The 21,370-nt window shown below is 34.0% G+C and overlaps 1 protein-coding gene across 4 annotated transcripts in view; it reads right to left on the bottom strand.

The window, feature by feature from the left end:
* Positions 1–21,370, bottom strand: part of LOC139964863 (uncharacterized) — a 47,113-nt gene that overhangs the window by 11,342 nt on the left and 14,401 nt on the right. Inside the window, exons 4-9 of one of the 4 annotated variants that reach the window (XM_071966914.1) lie at positions 18,426–18,553; positions 16,115–16,147; positions 10,184–10,366; positions 9,356–9,449; positions 8,405–8,564; positions 4,734–4,886 (exon numbers count right to left, since the gene is read on the bottom strand). In XM_071966914.1, the coding sequence (XP_071823015.1) occupies positions 4,734–4,886; positions 8,405–8,564; positions 9,356–9,449; positions 10,184–10,366; positions 16,115–16,147; positions 18,426–18,553 (751 nt within the window). The remainder of the gene's footprint in view (positions 1–4,733; positions 4,887–8,404; positions 8,565–9,355; positions 9,450–10,183; positions 10,367–16,114; positions 16,148–18,425; positions 18,554–21,370) is intronic. The other 3 variants (XM_071966915.1, XM_071966916.1, XM_071966917.1) reach the window with 3 other exon arrangements.

Here is a 21,370-nt window from a genome sequence, read left to right as displayed (position 1 = left end):
ACTCAATATGACAGACTCACTAACCAAGTATGAAGTTAATCCACCATAAACTTTGTGAGTTATTGTGTTTACAAGCAAGTATCACATACACACATGCACACACGCACCCACCTCATCACCATCACATAGATTCCTTCTGCCTAAGGCAAGGAATAAAAAATATCTTGGTTAAAGCATCATATGAGATGATTGTAACCTAAAGCCAACAAATCATCAAGATTGATAAAGCTTAGCACCATTAATTTGGAGTACATTACAAGTTTATATTTCTTCCTTAAACTGTAATATTCTGCAAAGCACCTTTCCTCTAATTTGATCTAAACTCTTAACATGACACACACACACACACATAGACGCTAGTGAATCGTTCTTTCCAACTATTAAACTTTAACGCTAAACTAGACAATATACTTCTAAACAATCGCGAGACAGTATCAATGCTGACCGGTGCCTATTCAAGCTTCAAAACAAAATTGTAGGAGGCAACTGTGAGGCAATTTGTTATGAATTTATATATTAAATTTCTATAAAAAGCTATCATTTGGCAGTGAAAGCAGAGAGAAAAAGCCCTTAGAGGTTTATCATCATGATGAAATGTGAAGATGTTTTATAATTAAAAAAACTGCACCTGCCTCTGAGGGTTAAAGGGAGAGTTTATTTCTTTTCACGTCAGAATTAGCATTCATGATGCAAAAATTATAAAAGTCTGGTTACATTGGATAAATCACCAAACATATGGACATACGGTTGCAAGACAGTGGTTGGATTACATCATTCGTCACAGCACATAATAACATACATGTCCCTATTTTCACAAGCTCCTGAATTTTAAACTATTATAGTAATTGACTGGTTAAAATGCTGTAGAATAAGTCTTCAGTAGACACAGATACAACAACATAATTTTGCAAGAAAATCTTCATTTCATAAACTAGAAAAACATCTTTCTTTATAGAGAGGTCTTAGAGAGGCAGCACTCATACATTGATTTGATCTACTTTGTGTACGAAACTATTAAAGGGGTACTGAAAAACATACATAAAAAGAAAGATTGCTTTTCTTGTAAATTGTCCATGTGAAGCTGATGCATTTTATATATTTTTATCTGATTTGTCATTCAACAATTAATTTTCATCATTTTCATTTCCAAGTTTCCATTTTGGAGAAGATTATTATTGTTAATGGCAATAACAAAACACCCACGTATGATTTTCAAATCACATTGGCTAGACTATATATAGGCTAAGTGTTACAGGCGTCATGGGCTATTCAGGTAAGTGTGATACATTCATTTGGAAACTGAAAGGTTTAAAGTGTCTGAATGTTAGCGCATTCATGCAGCACTGTACATAAACATTTACTTACAGTGAGTATTTCAGTGTTAGAGTATTTTAGACTGCAAACACAACCAGTCGCTATGACAAACCATTCGGTTTCATGGTACTGTGGCTCTAATAGGCACAGCAGTATGGAGTACAACCTGATAAGTTAGGTGGTCTCCATGGCCACCTTGTCTCTGATGAGGAGGAATAGCTGTTGTCTGGTACTAACACATGCCAGATACTATATTAAGTAGATTTACAAATTACACTTGTTAATTAATGTATCAGTAATGAGTATAACTGTGACAGCAACACTAGTAGTGTACATGATAATGTTGCTGTAGGATTTACTATCAATTAGCATGCAATCAAGCTAACATACCATGATTCTCCAGAAATAAGGTGACATTATGATTATCATATTATTATTGATCCTTGTTATTTTAAGCGAACATCCATTCTTAACTTCTTGATGATACAGAACTGTATTCTCCATGCTGTATTTGACCTTTTGACCCGAGCTGAGATATTTGTGATTAGTTATTAGCGCTACAGACTACTTTGATGACCTGCAGCAATTGATCATTACCTTGGCAACCGTGCATATCCAGTAATCAGTATCCAGTAATCAATATCTCAAGTATTGTTCAGCCTGTCTAGCCTTAGGTTAACATTAATGATCTACATTTTGTCATCTGCACTGAATCTTTCCATGTACAGTATATGATATATATTCTTTTTGCCATTATCATATATTATGATTCATGTACTACTGTAAACAAGATTAGAACGTTGCATTGTTTTTATTGTGATTCATGTATTACTGTAAACAAGATTAGAACGTTGCATTGTTTTTATTGTGATTCCTGTATTACTGTAAACAAGATTAGAACGTTGCATTGTTTTTATTGTGATTCCTGTATTACTGTAAACAAGATTAGAACGTTGCATTGTTTTTATTGTGATTCATGTATTACTGTAAACAAGATTAGAACGTTGCATTGTTTTTATTGTGATTCATGTATTACTGTAAACAAGATTAGAACGTTGCATTGTTTTTATTGTGATTCCTGTATTACTGTAAACAAGATTAGAATGTTGCATTGTTTTTATTGTGCCTAACAATACATATTGTGATTCCTGTATTACTGTAAACAAGATTAGAATGTTGAATTGTTTTTATTGTGCCTAACAATACATATTGTGATTCCTGTATTACTGTAAACAAGATTAGAATGTTGCATTGTTTTTATTGTGCCTAACAATACATATTGTGATTCCTGTTTTACTGTAAACAAGATTAGAACGTTGCATTGTTTTTATTGTGATTTCTGTATTACTGTAAACAAGATTAGAATGTTGCATTGTTTTTATTGTGCCTAACAATACATATTGTGATTCCTGTATTACTGTAAACAAGATTAGAATGTTGCATTGTTTTTATTGTGCCTAACAATACATATTGTGATTCCTGTATTACTGTAAACAAGATTAGAATGTTGCATTGTTTTTATTGTGATTCATGTATTACTGTAAACAAGATTAGAACGTTGCATTGTTTTTATTGTGATTCCTGTATTACTGTAAACAAGATTAGAATGTTGCATTGTTTTTATTGTGCCTAACAATACATATTGTGATTCCTGTATTACTGTAAACAAGATTAGAATGTTGCATTGTTTTTATTGTGCCTAACAATACATATTGTGATTCCTGTATTACTGTAAACAAGATTAGAATGTTGCATTGTTTTTATTGTGCCTAACAATACATATTGTGATTCCTGTATTACTGTAAACAAGATTAGAATGTTGCATTGTTTTTATTGTGCCTAACAATACATATTGTGATTCCTGTATTACTGTAAACAAGATTAGAACGTTGCATTGTTTTGATTGTGCCTAATTAATACATATTGTGATTCCTGTATTACTGTAAACAAGATTAGAACGTTGCATTGTTTTGATTGTGCCTAACAATACATATTGTGATTCATGAATTACTGTAAACAAGATTAAAACATTGCATTGTTTTTATTGTGCCTAACAATACATATTGTGATTCATGTATTACTGTAAACAAGATTAAAACGCTGCATTGTTTTGATTGTGCCTAACAATACATATTGTTATTACTGTAAACAAGATTAGAACGTTGCATTGTTTTGATTGTGCCTAACAATGCAGTAAATCTGCATCTGAATTGATCGTTGTGAATACCTACCTTGATTTAAAATGCATCTCATTATTTCTCTAGTTCTACGTTACTCTCTTCCATCATATTGATCTCAGCAAGGTCTTTACACAAGTATTTCAAGTGCAAAAGTAAATCCTACTTTGAAAACTACCTATGCAGTACAAATACATGCAGTTAAATTGACTTGATCATTACACTGTTGAGTTATTAGCACAAGGTCACATACATTGTTAAAGGTCAGGGGCTGAGTACTTTCAACACAATGTACAACATGAATAGTACAGAAGACTAATATATATGGAAACAATTTTTGTCATTTCTACAACTTTTTCCTTATTCCTACCAAAAACAATTGCTTCCTTCTAAACTTCTGGTTTAGAACTGCAAAAACAAGTCTGGTTACTGCACAAACAGTTGCTATGCTGTGCTATTATTAAAATGGCTATTGTTAATCAAGTTTGGAGTGCTTGCAGAAAATGATAGGCAAAATCCCAAAAATTACAAAAGAATAGCAAAATTGGACCAGTTATTGGGAACACATGACTAGGCACACATACTTTCTTGTCGTAAAATACAAAGAATCAACGATGAATTTATATTGGTTAAATGTGTAACTAATCATATCTACATGAACTTTATCATACTGTAGTTCAACACACTTGATGAGAACAGGCTGTCGCTTACACTTGAATAGTTTCTTTGGACATACCATTCACTCGATTAATTCTTGGTGATCCACATAATCTGTATTTGTAACACACTTGATTAAATTTTGGAGATGCACTTTACCAGTCTTTGGAAATTTTTATCTAATAAGTCTCAGAAAACACCTATAGATGTGTGCATTGGATCAAGTGATACTGTACTTTCATCCACTGCGGCTTGCATGCAAAGGGTTGTAAATATAAATAAGAGCTCAGTGTTCAGTTGAATAATTTGGTTAGAAATTCAGTAGTTGCTTGTATCATTGTATGGAGAATCATTTTAAGTATGATTATGAACAATTCTGTCCACAAAAGTGTATTACTTTTAGATGATCTTACTAAAAAAGCCTAAAACTTACTGGTTTGGATATTTACGAGTGACGAGCTTACCTGTCTCCCCATAAGCTTAGCACCCTCGTTCTACCGTGCCTAGAATGAACTGGAAACCTTTGAACACTGCGCACCCTCTATGACCGGCTCAGAGGCAGCAAAGTTAATATTAAATACTTACTCTGCTGATGAAGAGCATTATCCATTTCTTCTTGAAATTGATGCTTCATATCTCTCTCTTTCTTCTTCCATTTTTCTTCCATGTCTTGAACTAATGTTTTCTTGTAAGCTTCGAAGGCACCCTGCAGGAACTCTAGTTCACCTTTCATACGAGCTGTAAAGGAAGCAGGTGACCTCTTTTCATATATGCTTTATATTTTTATAAGTACCACACTCGCACAAATTTTAATAACCATGCAGAATCTCTATGGATTATCGAAATCCTTCAGCAATCAGGAATATTCATATGTCTGAGTGGATGGAAACAATCCCACAGAGCAATTAGCTCTTCTAATGATTGACATACGTAAGACGCAACCTGTATAGTAGCTAAGTGGTTGCGTGTGAGACATACACAATGGATGTGCATATGTTGAGTTAAACTTAGCAAATCAGGCAAAACGTGCTATTACATGCAATACAAGTTGAATATATAATGAATAGTACTGTAAAATATGAACACAAACTTCATGGACTGAGAATGTTATAAATTGTGTGGACAAAATATCAAAACTGCTTTCTGTACATGCATATATATGCACAAATTTAGTGTTGCAGTGTTCACATTAATTCTGTTTTTTCTTCTTCTTTGAATCGAAAAGCAGCACTAAGTGACCTTACGTTGCCAGTTTATTGTATATATATACTGTATGAATGTACTAACTGAATAAACAATGTTAATTTGCATACTATACCCATAATAGTGGGGACATGGTATTCAATGTTAGTTTTTCTTCTCTGAAACAAGAAGTGCACTTTTCATCCAAGTTTGATGAGATAATATTAAATATTTTTTCTCTTATAATGTGTATGTTTTACTGATGACCATGACTAGAATCCAAGATGGAGTTGTACCTATATCAACCATCATAGCAGATATTGCAGACAAATTACTGTTTTTCACTTTGAATCTCAATGAATCTGTACTGTACATCTGTCACCAAAAGATGACACTCTTTGGAAAATTGTATCCAAATGTGTGATATCAACCTAATAACATTCAACTTATAATTTTTACAGCAGCCATGAACACAGCTAAGCTGTACTGTACAGTTTGCTATATATACACTGTACCAACAGATCTAATCATCCAAGAGTTTCTCCAACAATTTAAGATTGGACGATGTTACTGCATTTAAACACATTCTTTACAGTACAGATTATATAAACAACGACTCCATTAAAGTATTGATTCTCTTTATGGAAACACTGTAGAGGTTGATGTACTTGCAGGTCTACACCCAATAACACTATAGGGACCAAAAACCTGGATCTTTAATGGTCTTCTCTGGTATTTGTAAACTAAAGTAAGCATATGGCTATTATTTTATAACAATATATAATAAATACAGTACTTGTTAAGAAAACTGACCTGACATAGAGCTTGGGCACAAATACCGATCACCTTGAGTTCCTTTCAACATTACCTTTACATCTAAACTGTGACCATATGATCACAACAATGTCACGACACGTTTTATAGTATTATGTGTCCCTTGGAAAGGCTATAGACACTTCACATGATCCTGTCATACGTTGGTGAGCAATCTAAAGTGTACTGTTTACATGGGATTACATGCCTCTAACCACTCGTCGTTTACGTGATAAAAGTATCTAGCTTGCGATTAGTGCTCGGCGGGCAGGGCAGTAATAAAGTTTCTATATCACAGCTGACAAAACTTTGGACTTTTGGTGACTTTCCTTTAATATCTTTGTGAAGTGCCGTGTAAGCTTCACTGTGTAATGTGAATCTTCTGGTTATAATGCATACTCTAGATTGCGTGACAACCACAGATATCCAAAACTCTCGAGAAGAGATGGAAAGACTACACATAGGCCTTGCCTTGGCATTGAAGATCTTAATACAAACCATAGGGTATACAGCAAAGGTAGTACATTGCATACATAAATATCTAAAGTAACTTATTACATTAAATTATATCATTGTGAAGTGCCATGTAAGCTTCACTGTGTAATGTGAATCTTCTGGTTATAATGCATACTCTAAATTGCGTGACAACCACAGATATTCAAAACTCTCGGGAAGAGAAGAGATGGAAAGACTACACATAGGCCTTGCCTTGGCATTGAAGATCTTACTACAAACCATAGGGTATACAGCAAAGGTAGTACATTGCATACATAAATATCTAAAGTAACTTATTACATTAAATTATATCATTGTGAAGTGCCGTGTAAGCTTCACTGTGTAATGTGAATCTTCTGGTTATAATGCATACTCTAGATTGCGTGACAACCACAGATATCCAAAACTCTCGGGAAGAGAAGAGATGGAAAGACTACGCATAGGCCTTGCCTTGGCATTGAAGATCTTAATACAAACCATAGGGTATACAGCAATGGTACATTGCATACATAAATGAAGATTCTAAATTAACTTATTACAGGCAGTCTATTAGGCACAGCAATAAAAGACTGACCCAGTTCATTTCACTGGGAAAAAATACTTCCTTTTAATAATTTCAAAAATATAGGAGGCTGCTGGATCTTGCAAAGTTCATTTATTCCCTAGAGAAAGTAGCAACTAAGGGTGAGGGTTACGACAATGTTTAATCCATTAGCGTGCTCAACTACTTAGCTTTGGCCATTGCTACTGTGATGCAATTTTATGTCAACTGTTTTCCTCTAGATGAATGTTCTAACACTACCATTGAAGTGATTCCTGTGCTCAAGACTGATCATAATCAACACATACACCATGTACATAAAATTAATATAAATATATTTCCTTCTTCCCATTTATTTCTATGTATTTGCAACATACATGTACTGTAAACCATATTTACGTAGGTACTATTCACAACTAGATTCTCATAATCCATTAATTCAAATTTTGCAACTGATAGCAAATATTGGGAGAAACATTTTTGTTTACAAATATTTAGCATTATAATCAATAAGGCCTCACACATTTCTATATTGATGGCTTCAATGGAAGGAATCATTACCTGATTCAAGTGACATCATAGAACTGTGTGAACAAAACAGGCTGGTCAGTTTTATCAATAGAGATGGGGGAAGGGAAATACATCACCAAGATATAAAATGCCTTCAATTTGTTTTAGAAATGTGTGTTTTGTAATTTCACTAAATGTATATCACACATCTTTTTGACCATTTAGACTGGCAGTCCACAAACTTTTATGCCCACAAGCCAAGATCATCCATTACGACGGAGCCATGACCCATCAGATCCCCACACCTCAGAATCAATGCTCAGAGTACATGACAGTTTGCTTGGATTTACGGACCAAATGCTAAAGAATGAGTTCATCAACCTCTGTCGGCAAGCTCCAAAAACTATTCATATACTTTTCCACATCAGGAAGAATCTCACAACCCACCACAAATTGTTTTTTGCCCACGTTTGCAAACATTTTGGAACAAACAGCCGTCACTGAAAAGTGCACACTACTCTTAGATGAAAACCCACCTAATTATATTCAGCTATGATTAAAAACTAGGTTCTATTGCTTTAATCTACCTGTGTAACACCTGATGTGTCACAATCTCTCTCTCTCTCATGCATCCAGCTCAGCAGTACGTTACATACGATACAGTTACAATCTGAGGTTTAATAAACACCTCTTGATATAATATTCAATGACTCACCAAGCTGCATATCACTTGCTGCTTTCTGGTGTTCCTTCTCTTTCTCGTGGACCTGTCTCGTCACGTCCATCTTGTCTTCATAATCTTCTTGCATCTTTTGAAACCTCTGTACATGCTTCTCATCAAGCTCCTGTAGTTTCTGGTTCATGACAGCTGCTGCCTAAAGGACAAATACGACAAGATTGGTTAAAAAAAAAAAAATCTGATATTTACAGCCTGCCTAAAGGAAAGGACAAATACGACAAGATTGGTGGAAAAGATATCTAATATTAACAGCCTGGTGAGGGCCCTGTCACCCTCAATATATCCATGCTAATGTGCTATAGTGCCAGTTTGGTGTAAAATACTAAACAGTTAAATGTCAAAGGTACAATTTTTCCCTTCCCTCCCCACCTCCATTGTAAACCCCCCCCCCACACCCACACACACACATACACGCATACAAAGAGAGCAGAGGGATGAATGTGAATTTTCAGCTCTTGTTGTAAATTAAACAGTGAAGCTTAATGACTGTACAATGACTCTATTCTTCTCACTTTCTAGAACACTAGATATTAATATGTTTCTGAGAAACCAGCCAGGAGAATATTTTCAGAGAATTTCACTAAACATGTTTGCAAAACACCAGAATAGTTAAGAACTAATATAATAAAATTAGGTTGCAACAGACTGTGCTTTAAAGGAGAGACACTCCAAATGTTTGTGTGTGCTCTTTCTTTTCTTTTCTTCATTAACAGCAGGATTGAAGAACAACAAATTCTAATAAGCTCTCTCTTAATTGCACTATTTGAAAAGACATTTAACAACCAAAGTACTGATGACAACTTCTCAATCTTCTTTGTGAAAAAATGTTATAAAAAAAAAATGAAAAACTAGATCAAGAGGAAATTATTAGCAATGAAACCATTGTGCATCTTTTCTTAAAGAGGTTGAGAGTACTACAGTAAATACCTTCTCCTTTGTGGCTTTGTGATTTAGTCTTTCTTCTCCGAGGAAAAGACTCAGATCTGATACTTGTTGCTGTAATTGCACGATCAAAGCTTCTCTGTTACCCAAAAACAAAATAAATAATAATAATACGATACAAGCATGTAATGAAATATATCGAAATAAAGCAATACTTGAAATTTAACCATGCTAAATACTGTCGCTGTGGAAGAGAATCATTACTGACAAAATGTATACTGACATTACTGGCAAGAATTTAAAGGGCTTTTAGTAATTATCTTTGTCTATAATCAAAATTTGAGTATTTTTATACCCGGGAACTGATGTGATTATATAGTGTCACAGTTTATTGGTAGCAACAAAGTACAATACATTGCCAATCCAATTACATTTCAAATATAATCCTCTCCCCCCCCCCCCTCCATCACATCCTGTGGCTGACATGGGGTCATACACATTGTAATCTCCCTTTCTTACTTTACACCATGGGAAACAAACCTATGGTCAGTATATACATAACATTGTTAGCTATTATATTAGAATTCAGGAATAGTGTGCATCACACTGATACAGTATGGCTGTGCACAGGCAAACAGAAAATAATGCAAAAATAGGAAGAAACAGCACAAAGTGCAGTGTCATATTAAAACACAGAGACAATCAATCATTTCATAATTTTATGCATAAAGCAGAAGTGAAGATCAGGCTTGTTAAATTATACTGGAATAACCAATTTCTTGACACATTTTGAACATTTCAATGATTTTTTTTGACCAAACATGCACTATACTTAGTATATTGATAATTATGTGAGAGAGTGAACAGACTTACGAGAGTGAGTTATGAAATACAGCAGGACTTTCCTGAGAAGTGCCTCGACCAGAGGAAGAGAAGGGTCTATCTGGACTGCTACCTGTATGACTGTGTGGTGAAGACGATGATGATGCCCCCAACAGAGAACCCATTCCACTACTAAAGCCACTCATCTGAGATGAACTCCTCCATATCATCTTACTGTTAGATCATAATGGAGTATCTTTCAACAAAAGGACTAGTACTACAGTGTACAGACATGTTGCCTGCTTTAATAATAGTTTTGAAATAATCAGTAGCATTAATAGGAATGTAGATATTCCCATTATGAAGTTTTGATTGATATATTGACTAAAAGGACAATCAGCTTTACATTAGGTACTATTTCAAAATGATTAACTTCTTAATTTCTGAATTTGTTTCTATATTTTGAGTCACGTGGAGTGTTAGCTCAGTGGTTAACGCCGGTGCCTTTCAATCATAAGGTCCCAGGTTCGAGTCACTCCCAGATTAATGTACTGTATGTCGTCCAGTTACAGAGTTGTTGACAGTTAACAATTCATAATCATGGGCGTTTAATATGAATGTAAGAGACTGACTTCGGTCAGCTTGCGGGTTTGATAAGCCAATGAGACTTCTTCGCAAGTTCCTGCTTGCAGGAGGATCTAATATATACATACATTGTAAGTGAACAGTTTGGACACAATTAGAGGTACCGACGGAGAATTAGGGTTTACTTGTTTGTTTTATATTGTACTTGGAAATGGGACAATGTGTTCTTGTCTTTGATACACTCGGGTACAATTTCTTCGGTGAGCAATATTTACATTGTGCTAGAGTTGGGAGATATTTCAGTGCATTATGTGGAAGAACTCAGAAATTTGGGAAAAACGTGTGCCAACAGAAACATTATTGCATCGAGTATTGAAACATAGATTTTAAGTGCAACACCACACAGAACAAAGAGAGTGGAAAATGAGAATCATTAATGATGAACACAAGATATAGTGTGTATAAGAAATTATCAATGACTTTAAGTACAGGGAATAAATATTCACATGGATAGAAATACAGCTAAATACAAGAGAGTTTTGGCTACGTACAGAATGCAAGCAAGTCATGCTGTCCATATTGCAAGTCCTGTGATCTACCAACTGAGCTAGTCCTTGGTTGGTGGTGATCCCTATATAACCAGTTTCTGCTAGATATTGCTAGTCAGAAGCCACAATACCTTGCATGATGAAGTTCCATGCTTGCATACTGTACAGTGTAACCAGAGCTCATATCCATTTTTTTACGATATGACCCAGAAAGTAGCAGAGAGTGGATTTCAAGTATTGTACGAAATATGTATTTATAGAAGAATATATTTCTTATTTTAAATTTATAATGTCCATTCAGTTTTCCTTGTAAAAAAAATTCAGCACACATGTGATAGTGTGCACAATGAAGGGTTTACTCTAACACTACAGTGTAAGTTAATTTCAACACAACATACAACACATATATAAACTGACCTACAACATCAATGCCACCATAATCAAAATTTAATACTAACCAAGTAACATGAAGTATCTAGCTATACTAAAATCAATCTGAACGATGCCACAGTAGTTTCTATACCCTCAGGGGATACTCCACCCAGACAAGAAAATGCATGCTTCTAATATAATATTGCTTAAACTAATAAATGACAATTTTCATAACATACTAAATTATATTACACTAATCATGTTAGCTACATGTGCCATGGACTGTAAACACAGCACACAAGGGAAATCAATAGCACTAACAAGACTAATGGAAACACATGTGCTGATCTGTACAACAAATTTTTGACAAATTATAATACTAACTATTCTTTCAACAAGTAGTATTCCTCAATCCATTTGTTTGTTTTAATAATTAGTTTATGTAAAAAAAAATATATACAACAAGGAAATTGGCTGGCAGAAAATGAATGGAATGCAGGGGGAAATAGCTGATGTACATAGCTAGAAATCAAGGAAAAATTGCCACTATGAAAGGATAAGTGACTTGCTAATTGAGAAAACCCTGAATTATCCTAATTGGTTTATTTATTTCCTCTTAATATTTATAAAATTTTAGCACCAGAGAGTATTTTTTTTTTTACAACATTGTGGCAAGAGCAAGACTGTAACAAATAAGCACTTAACATTAACAAAATGGAAACTGGAAAAAGGAGAATAATAGCAGAAAATAGAAACAGGAATAAATCAAATATTAAGATTAAGGACAGTTGATAAAAAAAATATGAGAAGTTGAAATAATTCATTTAAAGCCTCATTACGTATTCTGTTATTAACGATATTACAAGAACAAACCAATGTCTAAAAACCCACACTAGTTTTTGTGTGAATATTTAATTCTCTTCAACTCTTCAAATGGGCCAAACTTCTGGCCAAACAATACATTGTCACGTTTGTGTTTTTTTAGTATTACTACACAATGTTATGAAAGAAATAACATTTAGCCTCTCAAGGTTGAATGCATAACGAGGCCTTAATGAGTTACAAAATACCCAAAAATTAACAGGATAAAGGAATATGGAATCATAATGGAATCAACAAAAGGCCTTGTCATGATATGTACTGTACATCTACTGTGAGCGTACCATGTATATGTAGCAATAACATATAAACGGAAAACATTCTACCTTGAGATGGTTACTTTACTAAATGTGAGTCAAATTTAACACAGTTTCTGATTTCTTGAACTGATTCTTTTACAAAACTTCCAAAAGTTATTTGCTTTTTTGTAGTCCGAAAAACATGACTTGAAGTGTTTTAAGAGTATTTATATATATTTATTTTTTGTGATGAGAATAATGGTCTGAGAGCTAGGGCAGTTAAAAGGATTCCTTGAGGAAAGTTGACTGATATGATCCAGTAGTGAGTATTGATGATGTGATTGGTGAATACTACAGAGAGTTTCAGCTAGGAGGCAAATGAAGAAAAGATGAGACGTTTAACATGAAAACTAATTAAGGTAATGATTAAGCTTCAAGCATGATTTAGATGGAAGTAGTATTCTACAATTATAACTTCAGTACTAACTGACCATTCAAGATGAACCTACTCGTACTTCTTTACAAAACCACATCCACTATTTACGGCTTCTAAAATATGTAAGAAGTGTTTAGCAAAGAGTTTCTAAGTCTGTTTGCATAAGATACCGTGATGGATGAAGTATGGATAAAGTATGGTTCATTTAGTTGACAATATTTTGTTCAAATAATTTCCTATTAACTTCTAACTTGAGAAAGAAAACTTAAAGTCACTTTGTGATTTTGTCCAGGGAAATCTGAGGCAACCACTGCAGGAGAGAGGAGAGCTGAATTCATTTTGATTCAAGCTGATGACTAACCTCTTCCCCCACCTTGCCCCCCCCCCCCACCGCCTTGCAATATGTCTATTTATGTCTCAGTTATACCTAGCTATGTAATCCATATTTCATGTTTCAATATTGCTGGAAACATTCATTTCAAACAAACAGAGTTAATATATTCAGCTTCACAGATGCAGAGCTGCAAACACAATGATGAATATGCTCAGTTTATGATGTCTTTTATATATCTCTTTAAATCTCACAGATTGCAGCATTAGATTAAGATTCTCTGAAGCAGACAACAACTTGAATAAATATCAGATCATGACAGCTTATCAAGCAAGATACAAAGACTGGCAAATGATAGCAAAACAGAAGACAAACATACCCGTTATTTATCTTATAGAGCTCTAACCTGACAAAACTGACTTATAAGCTTTCAAGGAACAGGCCTTATCAGGATTGAGTATAGATACGGACGAGAAGATTGCAGGCAGTAGGTGAGTCTTGAAGTACTCTAAAACTAATTAGAATCATCAATGGGTGATGATCTGCTGAAATAATCTGGTTTAATGTTTACGCTAGTCAAAACATGTTACCAACGGTTGTAAGCTAGGTAGATTGGAGTATGTACAGGACAAAGGTTCGGGAGGAACAAATTTAATATTCTAAGTTAGTAACTCCATATATATTCTGGTGTTCTCTATGTGAATAATGACATTGAAAATTAAGATATTCTAAGAACGTAATACAGAATACCAGAACTTTGATACCAATGGCTAGATTCCACTTAAAATCACTAGGCTTTTCAGCAATTTAAAAAATTTCATACATTAAATGACAGTTTGCTCTTAATATTGAATTTACTTAGATGGTGACGTGTAATTTAAAAGAAAGAGGTTGTCATATGGAACACATCAGATGTGTTGGAGAGGCAAGAAAGTACGGTGTGAGTATGACATGGTGAAGAAAATTAGCATATGAATGAGATCAATGTTAGTAACATCAGGTGAAGTAAAGGATACTACCTTACTAACAGTACAGTGAGATTTCTACATATTTATATGATTCAGTGGATGTTTCCTGTGTTAGCTGGCATATATCAAAGCAACAAATTTGTTAGACATCTGCTAAGCCACAGTCCAGATCAGTAATACCAATAAATAAAAACTAAACACTTACCATCTATTGTGCAATTTTAACCACCAAACACTTTTTCAATACTTTTATGACTCTTACATAACACTGACCAGAAATTAATTTTCCAAGTCAATTTAGTAGGGCCAATTATAACATCATAAACTGTGCCACTTATTTGAGTTCATGAAAAGCAAGAAAGCTTGTTATGTCACAGATTGGTATTAACAATCACTCTTTGAGAAGATGACATTTTTAATTTGTGGAAAAGTATCCATCAAGGTATAATGAAATCAGATCTTCAGAACACAAAACTCAAAAAGGGCAAACTTAAGGGATATTCTGGTGGCAGAAAATGTGAAACTTTTGTGGAAAAGAAAAATATTCTGCAGTGATAGTTGCAAACTAAGTCTCAATACTGTATCTTGTCCCTCACTCAAGATAAAGGTTGATTGAATGAAACTTTTTTTGGCTGGGTAAACCCTAATTTATTCTTGTCTGGAGTTGATCACTAGATGCAGCAAAATTGTTCTTCAAAAGCTCTACATTCCTTTTATAATCTTCTTGTTGATTTAATTATCCAAGAAAACTGAAACATCTGGAATGTTTGCCTACATGTAGCTGTCAAGAATCTCTGTATTTAGAATATCACCAAAATGTAACTTTTTTTGTAGAAATAGATAAAGACAAAAAGAAACATTTCCAGCTGAGCTGCTGCGATGACATCATTCACACAACTGTTGCGCTATCCATTCGGAAAATACCACAAAATTTGAAAACTTCACACATTCGCTATGATACAAAATATTATGCGGATGTGGTTTTAACCTAAAGAGACTGGGCATTTTCCAGCATCTTTTTAAAGCCATCAACTTAAAAGCCACCACATTTCCCTATAATCCTGTTGTGGTTTATAATGAGATATATCTACAATCTGTTACAAAGTTATCAAGAAAATTGTCTTTACAACCTTATTAACCTTGATAATATGAAGCTTAGGAAAATGGCTTGATTTGAGATACAATGTGTTAACAATGCTGTGGCTATTAGTCCCGTACATACAGTAGTATCCCACGTTAACATCAACTCACCATTTTCAGTCATTTGATATATTATATAGACTAAAATAGTCAAAATATATTGAAAATGAACAAAGACTGAAATATGACCTTCACTGATAGTATGTTTGATCTACTTCATATCAAAACTAATATTTTTGATTTTTTACTAATTTCTATTTAATATTATGTATGCAAGCACGTTTGCATGTATTGCAGAGCTATGCATACATACACACTTTCAGAAACTCACAAATGAATACGACTAGTACTGTAAATTATATAAATACTCGTTCATCACATCGTGTCCCCTGTGAAAATTTGATACATTTGGTAACCAGTTTTCAGGTGCCTCGAGATAATTTTAATTATATTAAGTGATTGGAAAGAATTTCAAGGACCTTACCTCTCATGGCCATCATCAGCTGGAAGCTGCCTGCTTAGAAAAATATTAAGATAGGAGAATTTACCAGACAATTCAGAAAGTGAAATCTTCATATATTTGAAGCTATAATTATACAGTAGACAAACTGACATAATGACGGACAGACTGTAGTGAAACGCAATACAAAGCAAAATTCATAATTATACAGTACGTGACTAGTTAAATGAATCAAGGGGAATATTTACAACACATGATATTATGTACGTTTCATTGCGGTGAGTTTAAATGTAATACTGATTATAATATTACCCGCTGGCTTAATATCACATGAAAGATGTTTCCTTTTACAAACCAGGGTGTAGACCCTCTTAGTGGTTACTTGCCTTGACAGTATATGCAGAGCAAGCTTCAAATAGTTTATTACTTATTCAAGTATATTCTAATGTTTTGCAGAATGCTAAATCAAGGAACTGCTACTTGGGAACTAACTCTTCGAAAATTCTGCACTGAATTCTGCAATGAAGGTTTATAAACACAAAACTGTCAACAAGATCATTATCAGTGACCCACTTGCTCTACAGGAACCAGTTTACTCCCTAGAGTTTCTTTATAATGTTATTGTTGCTAGAATGGCTTTTTAGGTGAAAATTGTTATGCGATTTCAGTATCAAAATTATAACATGAGCCAATGTCTAGATGCAAATATTGTAGCTCTTCTTAAAGATCCTCAAATTTGTGAAATGATGATTAACTGATACTTTGGAATTGGATGCTGAACTGTCAATATCGAAGTTAGTACTACAGGGGTGTAGCCTTTGAGAATCTCATCAACGATTGTTTTTGGTCGATGGTTCAGCTGTTGTATCACTGTTACACACCATTGGTGTGCATTAGTTACGAGACTAAAGAGCTTAAAACCTAAAGAACATTGACTTCAGGTGTTTACTGTGTATTGTGTTGTCGGGGCAACATCACCTGTAATCAGTATACAGCAGCAACGCTTTCATGTTAGAATGCTACACTGTTCATACAAATCTAAATCTTAGGAGCTCTCTAAGTTTATTGTTATTTAAAAAAAACTTGAAACACCTAAACAAACGCACGGTCACTACATCTGTGATTGTGCATATATACGTGATGAGCAGTTAAAATACTTTAAACCTGTATTTTTTTAACACCATCCCTACGATAGTAACGATACTTGTCTAGAATCTTGACGTTGCACACTACTGACTAATGAAATCAGAAGAAATGATATGAACATTTTGCTGAAACTAACTGAAACAGTGCATACTGTCCAGGCATTCACACTATCGTAGGCCTACTTTCATTTAGGAATTGAAAATCTCAGGGGAGGCAGATGCCCCCCCCCCACCCCACCCCCAGGCTATGACCCTGAGAACAGAAACATGTTGATGTAGCTCTCGCATCTAAAGCTGGATAATTTGTCTTTTCCTCAATAACTTTACATAGCTATTGATATTAATAGCAACGATCTGTATTCCAACCGTCTGAATTTTACTTTCAAACTATGCTTCAATATACATTCAAAGGGGCTACTGAATTAATCAAGTTAACTTTCTAAAAGAAAATTACCATAATGCATGCCAATTCTGTCAAAACTAATTTGTTTTTTAGATATTCAATTTGAAAAAACCTTTAAGTGTGTTGTTAACTACAGTTTTGGAGTTGTCTTTGCTTTTACACATGGTATAAATCTACATTGATCACAAATTATTTTAGTCTGATCATGCAAGATAAGCCTCTAAAGGAAATTGCAGGAATCTGGATTAAATAAGATAAACATTTACGACTTGCATCTTTTACAAATTAGAATAGTGTATACATTAATTGCCCAAAGATCAACAAACACTATAATCACAGTCAAAACTGTGGTTTGAATCCATTTGCTTTTTAATCAGATACAAAGATTTAAAGTGTGTTCACTATCAAGTAAATTGCTTCTAAATGTAAATTATGATATAATACCACCTTAATTCTAAATGACATACAGGTGAAATTTTTGTACAAGTTTTAAGTATTTAAAATGATATGATCTGGTCATTATAAAGTTAAGTACAGTTCACTAGCCATGACATGGTTTTCTTGCACCATATAACATCATTTCTAACCTGTATGAAGGGCTGATTGGATTCTAGTCATATATTTTATTGCTGTTGGGATATTGCTGCCATTTGTTAAAGTGGGAGGGGAAAATGGAACGGAGATGAATGAGAGGGGTAATTGTGGTCAGTTTCATTTTATTAATTTTGTATGGTCTTCCAAACAGCTTTCTTCATTTAATAAGTTTGTCTGATAATGCTCAACTTACTCTTCAACTCGTTCTATTCTGGGGGCGGGTGGCGGGTCCAGTGGAAGCCCTGTATTTATCTTGACCGCTACCTTGCTCTTACTCTTTGTCATGGTCATCCCCGACCCAAGAGGATACTCCCGAATCACCTGTAAGAGAGAGAGAGAGACAGGCATTAAAAGTTGATTATTTCTTGTTCAAGCTCTTTAACAACATCTCTCTTTCAAAGTGTTGTACTGCAATGTGTGGGTGTTATCCATTGATCTGTGTAACTATTGCGTACAATAGTGAATGAAACACCTTTCCATTGATCCAAGTGAACTTTCTGATCACTTCAGATGTGTATACATAAATACTCAACAATCCATTTAATTCCTGATGCTATGGCAACGACATTCTCTGAATGAATCTGAGATTTTTAAGACAATAATGTATGATATAACACAATACTAAAGATAAAACCCTTAACTTGGATTAGCTAAAGTACCCACTGAATTCTATGCATATAATCCTCCTCTCAAGAATCTATAGGCACTGAAAACCAAGGCCAAGGTGAGCTTACAGGAGTAAATGCAAACCGTGAGTACTCGCAGCCAAATTAGAAAATTTGAAGATATTTCTCAGTGTACAATATACAGTAAAGCTTAGGCTTTCATTAAAATACCGTAGTATCTATAATGAGATCTAGTACTGACCACAATTACATTTAATTAAGAGCTCAGCAGAATCTTACAGAAGATATCAGCAATTTTTCAGTCTACAATAATTTGAAAAGAGAGGTTATAGTCAGAAAGGATCTGTGAATTCCTTTAGCAATCAATGTTGCGATAGCTTCATTAGCAAAATGTGTCTCTAATGGTACAATGAATTTAATCTGTGATGCTCTCTGTGTAGTTGTAAAGACAGGAGTTGGATACAAGGTTAATTATTTACATGCTACAGTGTACGTGCACTAACCGCATAACGATACAGTACAGTACAGTATGTCACCTACAGCTTAATTGTATCAATCATCCAGCTTACTGTAATTTTTAAAGCTGTGTGCTTTTGGTCGTTTAGTACTATCTGGCATTGAAACCAGCTTATTTGTTCAAATTACGTCCATTTTAACTGTTACGCAGTAAATAAATATGAACTATACAGTATAATAGACTTTGGTACTTTATAGTAACTTGGTGTTCAAGTCCACTACCAGAAATTCTGTCAAATTGAGTAATTTGGAATGTAAACATACCAGGACATACTGTACTGTAATATTAAAAAATGTCATCAAATTTTGAAAAGCCATAATGTCAAGACAAGCAAATTGGAGTGCATACATGGAGAGAAGAAAGTTAAGATGAAGGAATGGTATAAATTCATATCAGTTTATTTCCAAATCCTGAATACAACATTTCCATACAGATGTATTGAGATTAATACTGTATATATTGAATGTTAGTTTTAGCTAGATATATGATACAAAGAGCAAAGTTGCTTGTAATGTAATATACACTGTTGTCTTGTTGGTTTTCCCTCAACTGCAAGATATTTTCTTGATGTGAAAGGCTTTCTATAGAAATTAATCCTGATAAGTAGCTGGGGAAATGTTTGATAACTTTTATCCATATACCAAGGATTTACTACTACTTCCAAGTACAGATGGACAATTTTATTGGGTCGCTTGTTGCTCTATAGGTTCTGTTGACAACTTAAGTGCTGTAATGAGTGCAAGACAACCTGTATGCTCGCTAGTTGTGACTCAATGCACTTTCTAACATATTCTTACTGTCCTAAATGACCTCTAGGCATATATACCAAATGTCAAAGTGCTATGGCCAAACCTGCAAAATTGTTGATCGATTTGACAGGAAGTTGCAATCTTAGAACCTACAGTATAAATGAGCTTGGCAGGTGCAGAGTAGAATTTACAAAAGCAGAATTATTTTGATACTGCTAATCAATAAGAAAAACATTTCCACATTTTCCACAAAACTAAAAAGATACTGATATATGTATGTTGAGCATATGCTAAGATATTGCTTCAAGTACAGTAGTGTAGTTTATCAAACAGACATAGCTGTATTGACAGTATAGCTGTATTAAGTACAGTATGTATGGGATTTCTTTCTAACATTACTAGCATTATTAAACAATTCTGCTATTTTTCTGGTCATCTGCTGTCCTTCACACATAACACTCTTTTGTTCTCACAGTAATCCAGGTGCTCTCCTTACGTCAGACAGCATATGAGAAATTCATAATTATTCAGGATAAAACTTTTAACTTTTTCAGCATTTGTGGTAACCAAATTTACACTTAAATTAAATATAATTTTTTTGAGTGCAGGTCAAGTTATTATTATTCTTCAAATTCAAAGTGTGTGTAATGTACATGATGACAAGATTGAAGGTCTTGATGAAGGTCAGTTTCTCTTCTCGGGTTTTATGCAGTCATCATTAAATTACCATTTCTACATCGTAACAACTCTTTCACTAATGTCGATTTTGCCATCCAACAATGGGGCACCAAAAGACCAGCATCTGGTGACTTGAGCAGCTCTGTTATGGAAAGGTATTCTGCCCTACTTTCAAGCTGTAAATGCTTTCATGTAGGGTACAGTAAGTTTCTTCTGAAGAGCTCACTTACAAGTGTCTTGTTTGATATAAACCTTGTCCATCAAATTATAGTTTGAGTTAAAATGTTTCACAAATTTACTTTGCTGCAAAAAATTTTTAAACATATAAAGCGATTCTATCATTTACTTTTGTAGTTGCCTTTTATTTTTGGCCATTTATTAAATAAATATTTCCAATAAACAAAAGTTCCATAAATACAAGAATCAATGGGTCTAGAAGCTGATGTGACATTTACCAAACCAAACCCTGAACCAAAACAAGAACACATTCATGTGGAGTTATTTCATATTTGTATAATTGTTCCACATGGACAAACACAACCAAGTGTAAGTTCCATAAATACAAGAA

The sequence above is a fragment of the Apostichopus japonicus genome, chromosome 23, assembly GCF_037975245.1.
Source record: "Apostichopus japonicus isolate 1M-3 chromosome 23, ASM3797524v1, whole genome shotgun sequence".
Lineage (NCBI taxonomy): Eukaryota > Metazoa > Echinodermata > Holothuroidea > Aspidochirotida > Stichopodidae > Apostichopus > Apostichopus japonicus.
The sequence above is the reverse complement of the archived record's forward strand: the minus strand, read 5'-3'. Positions and strand labels throughout refer to the sequence as shown.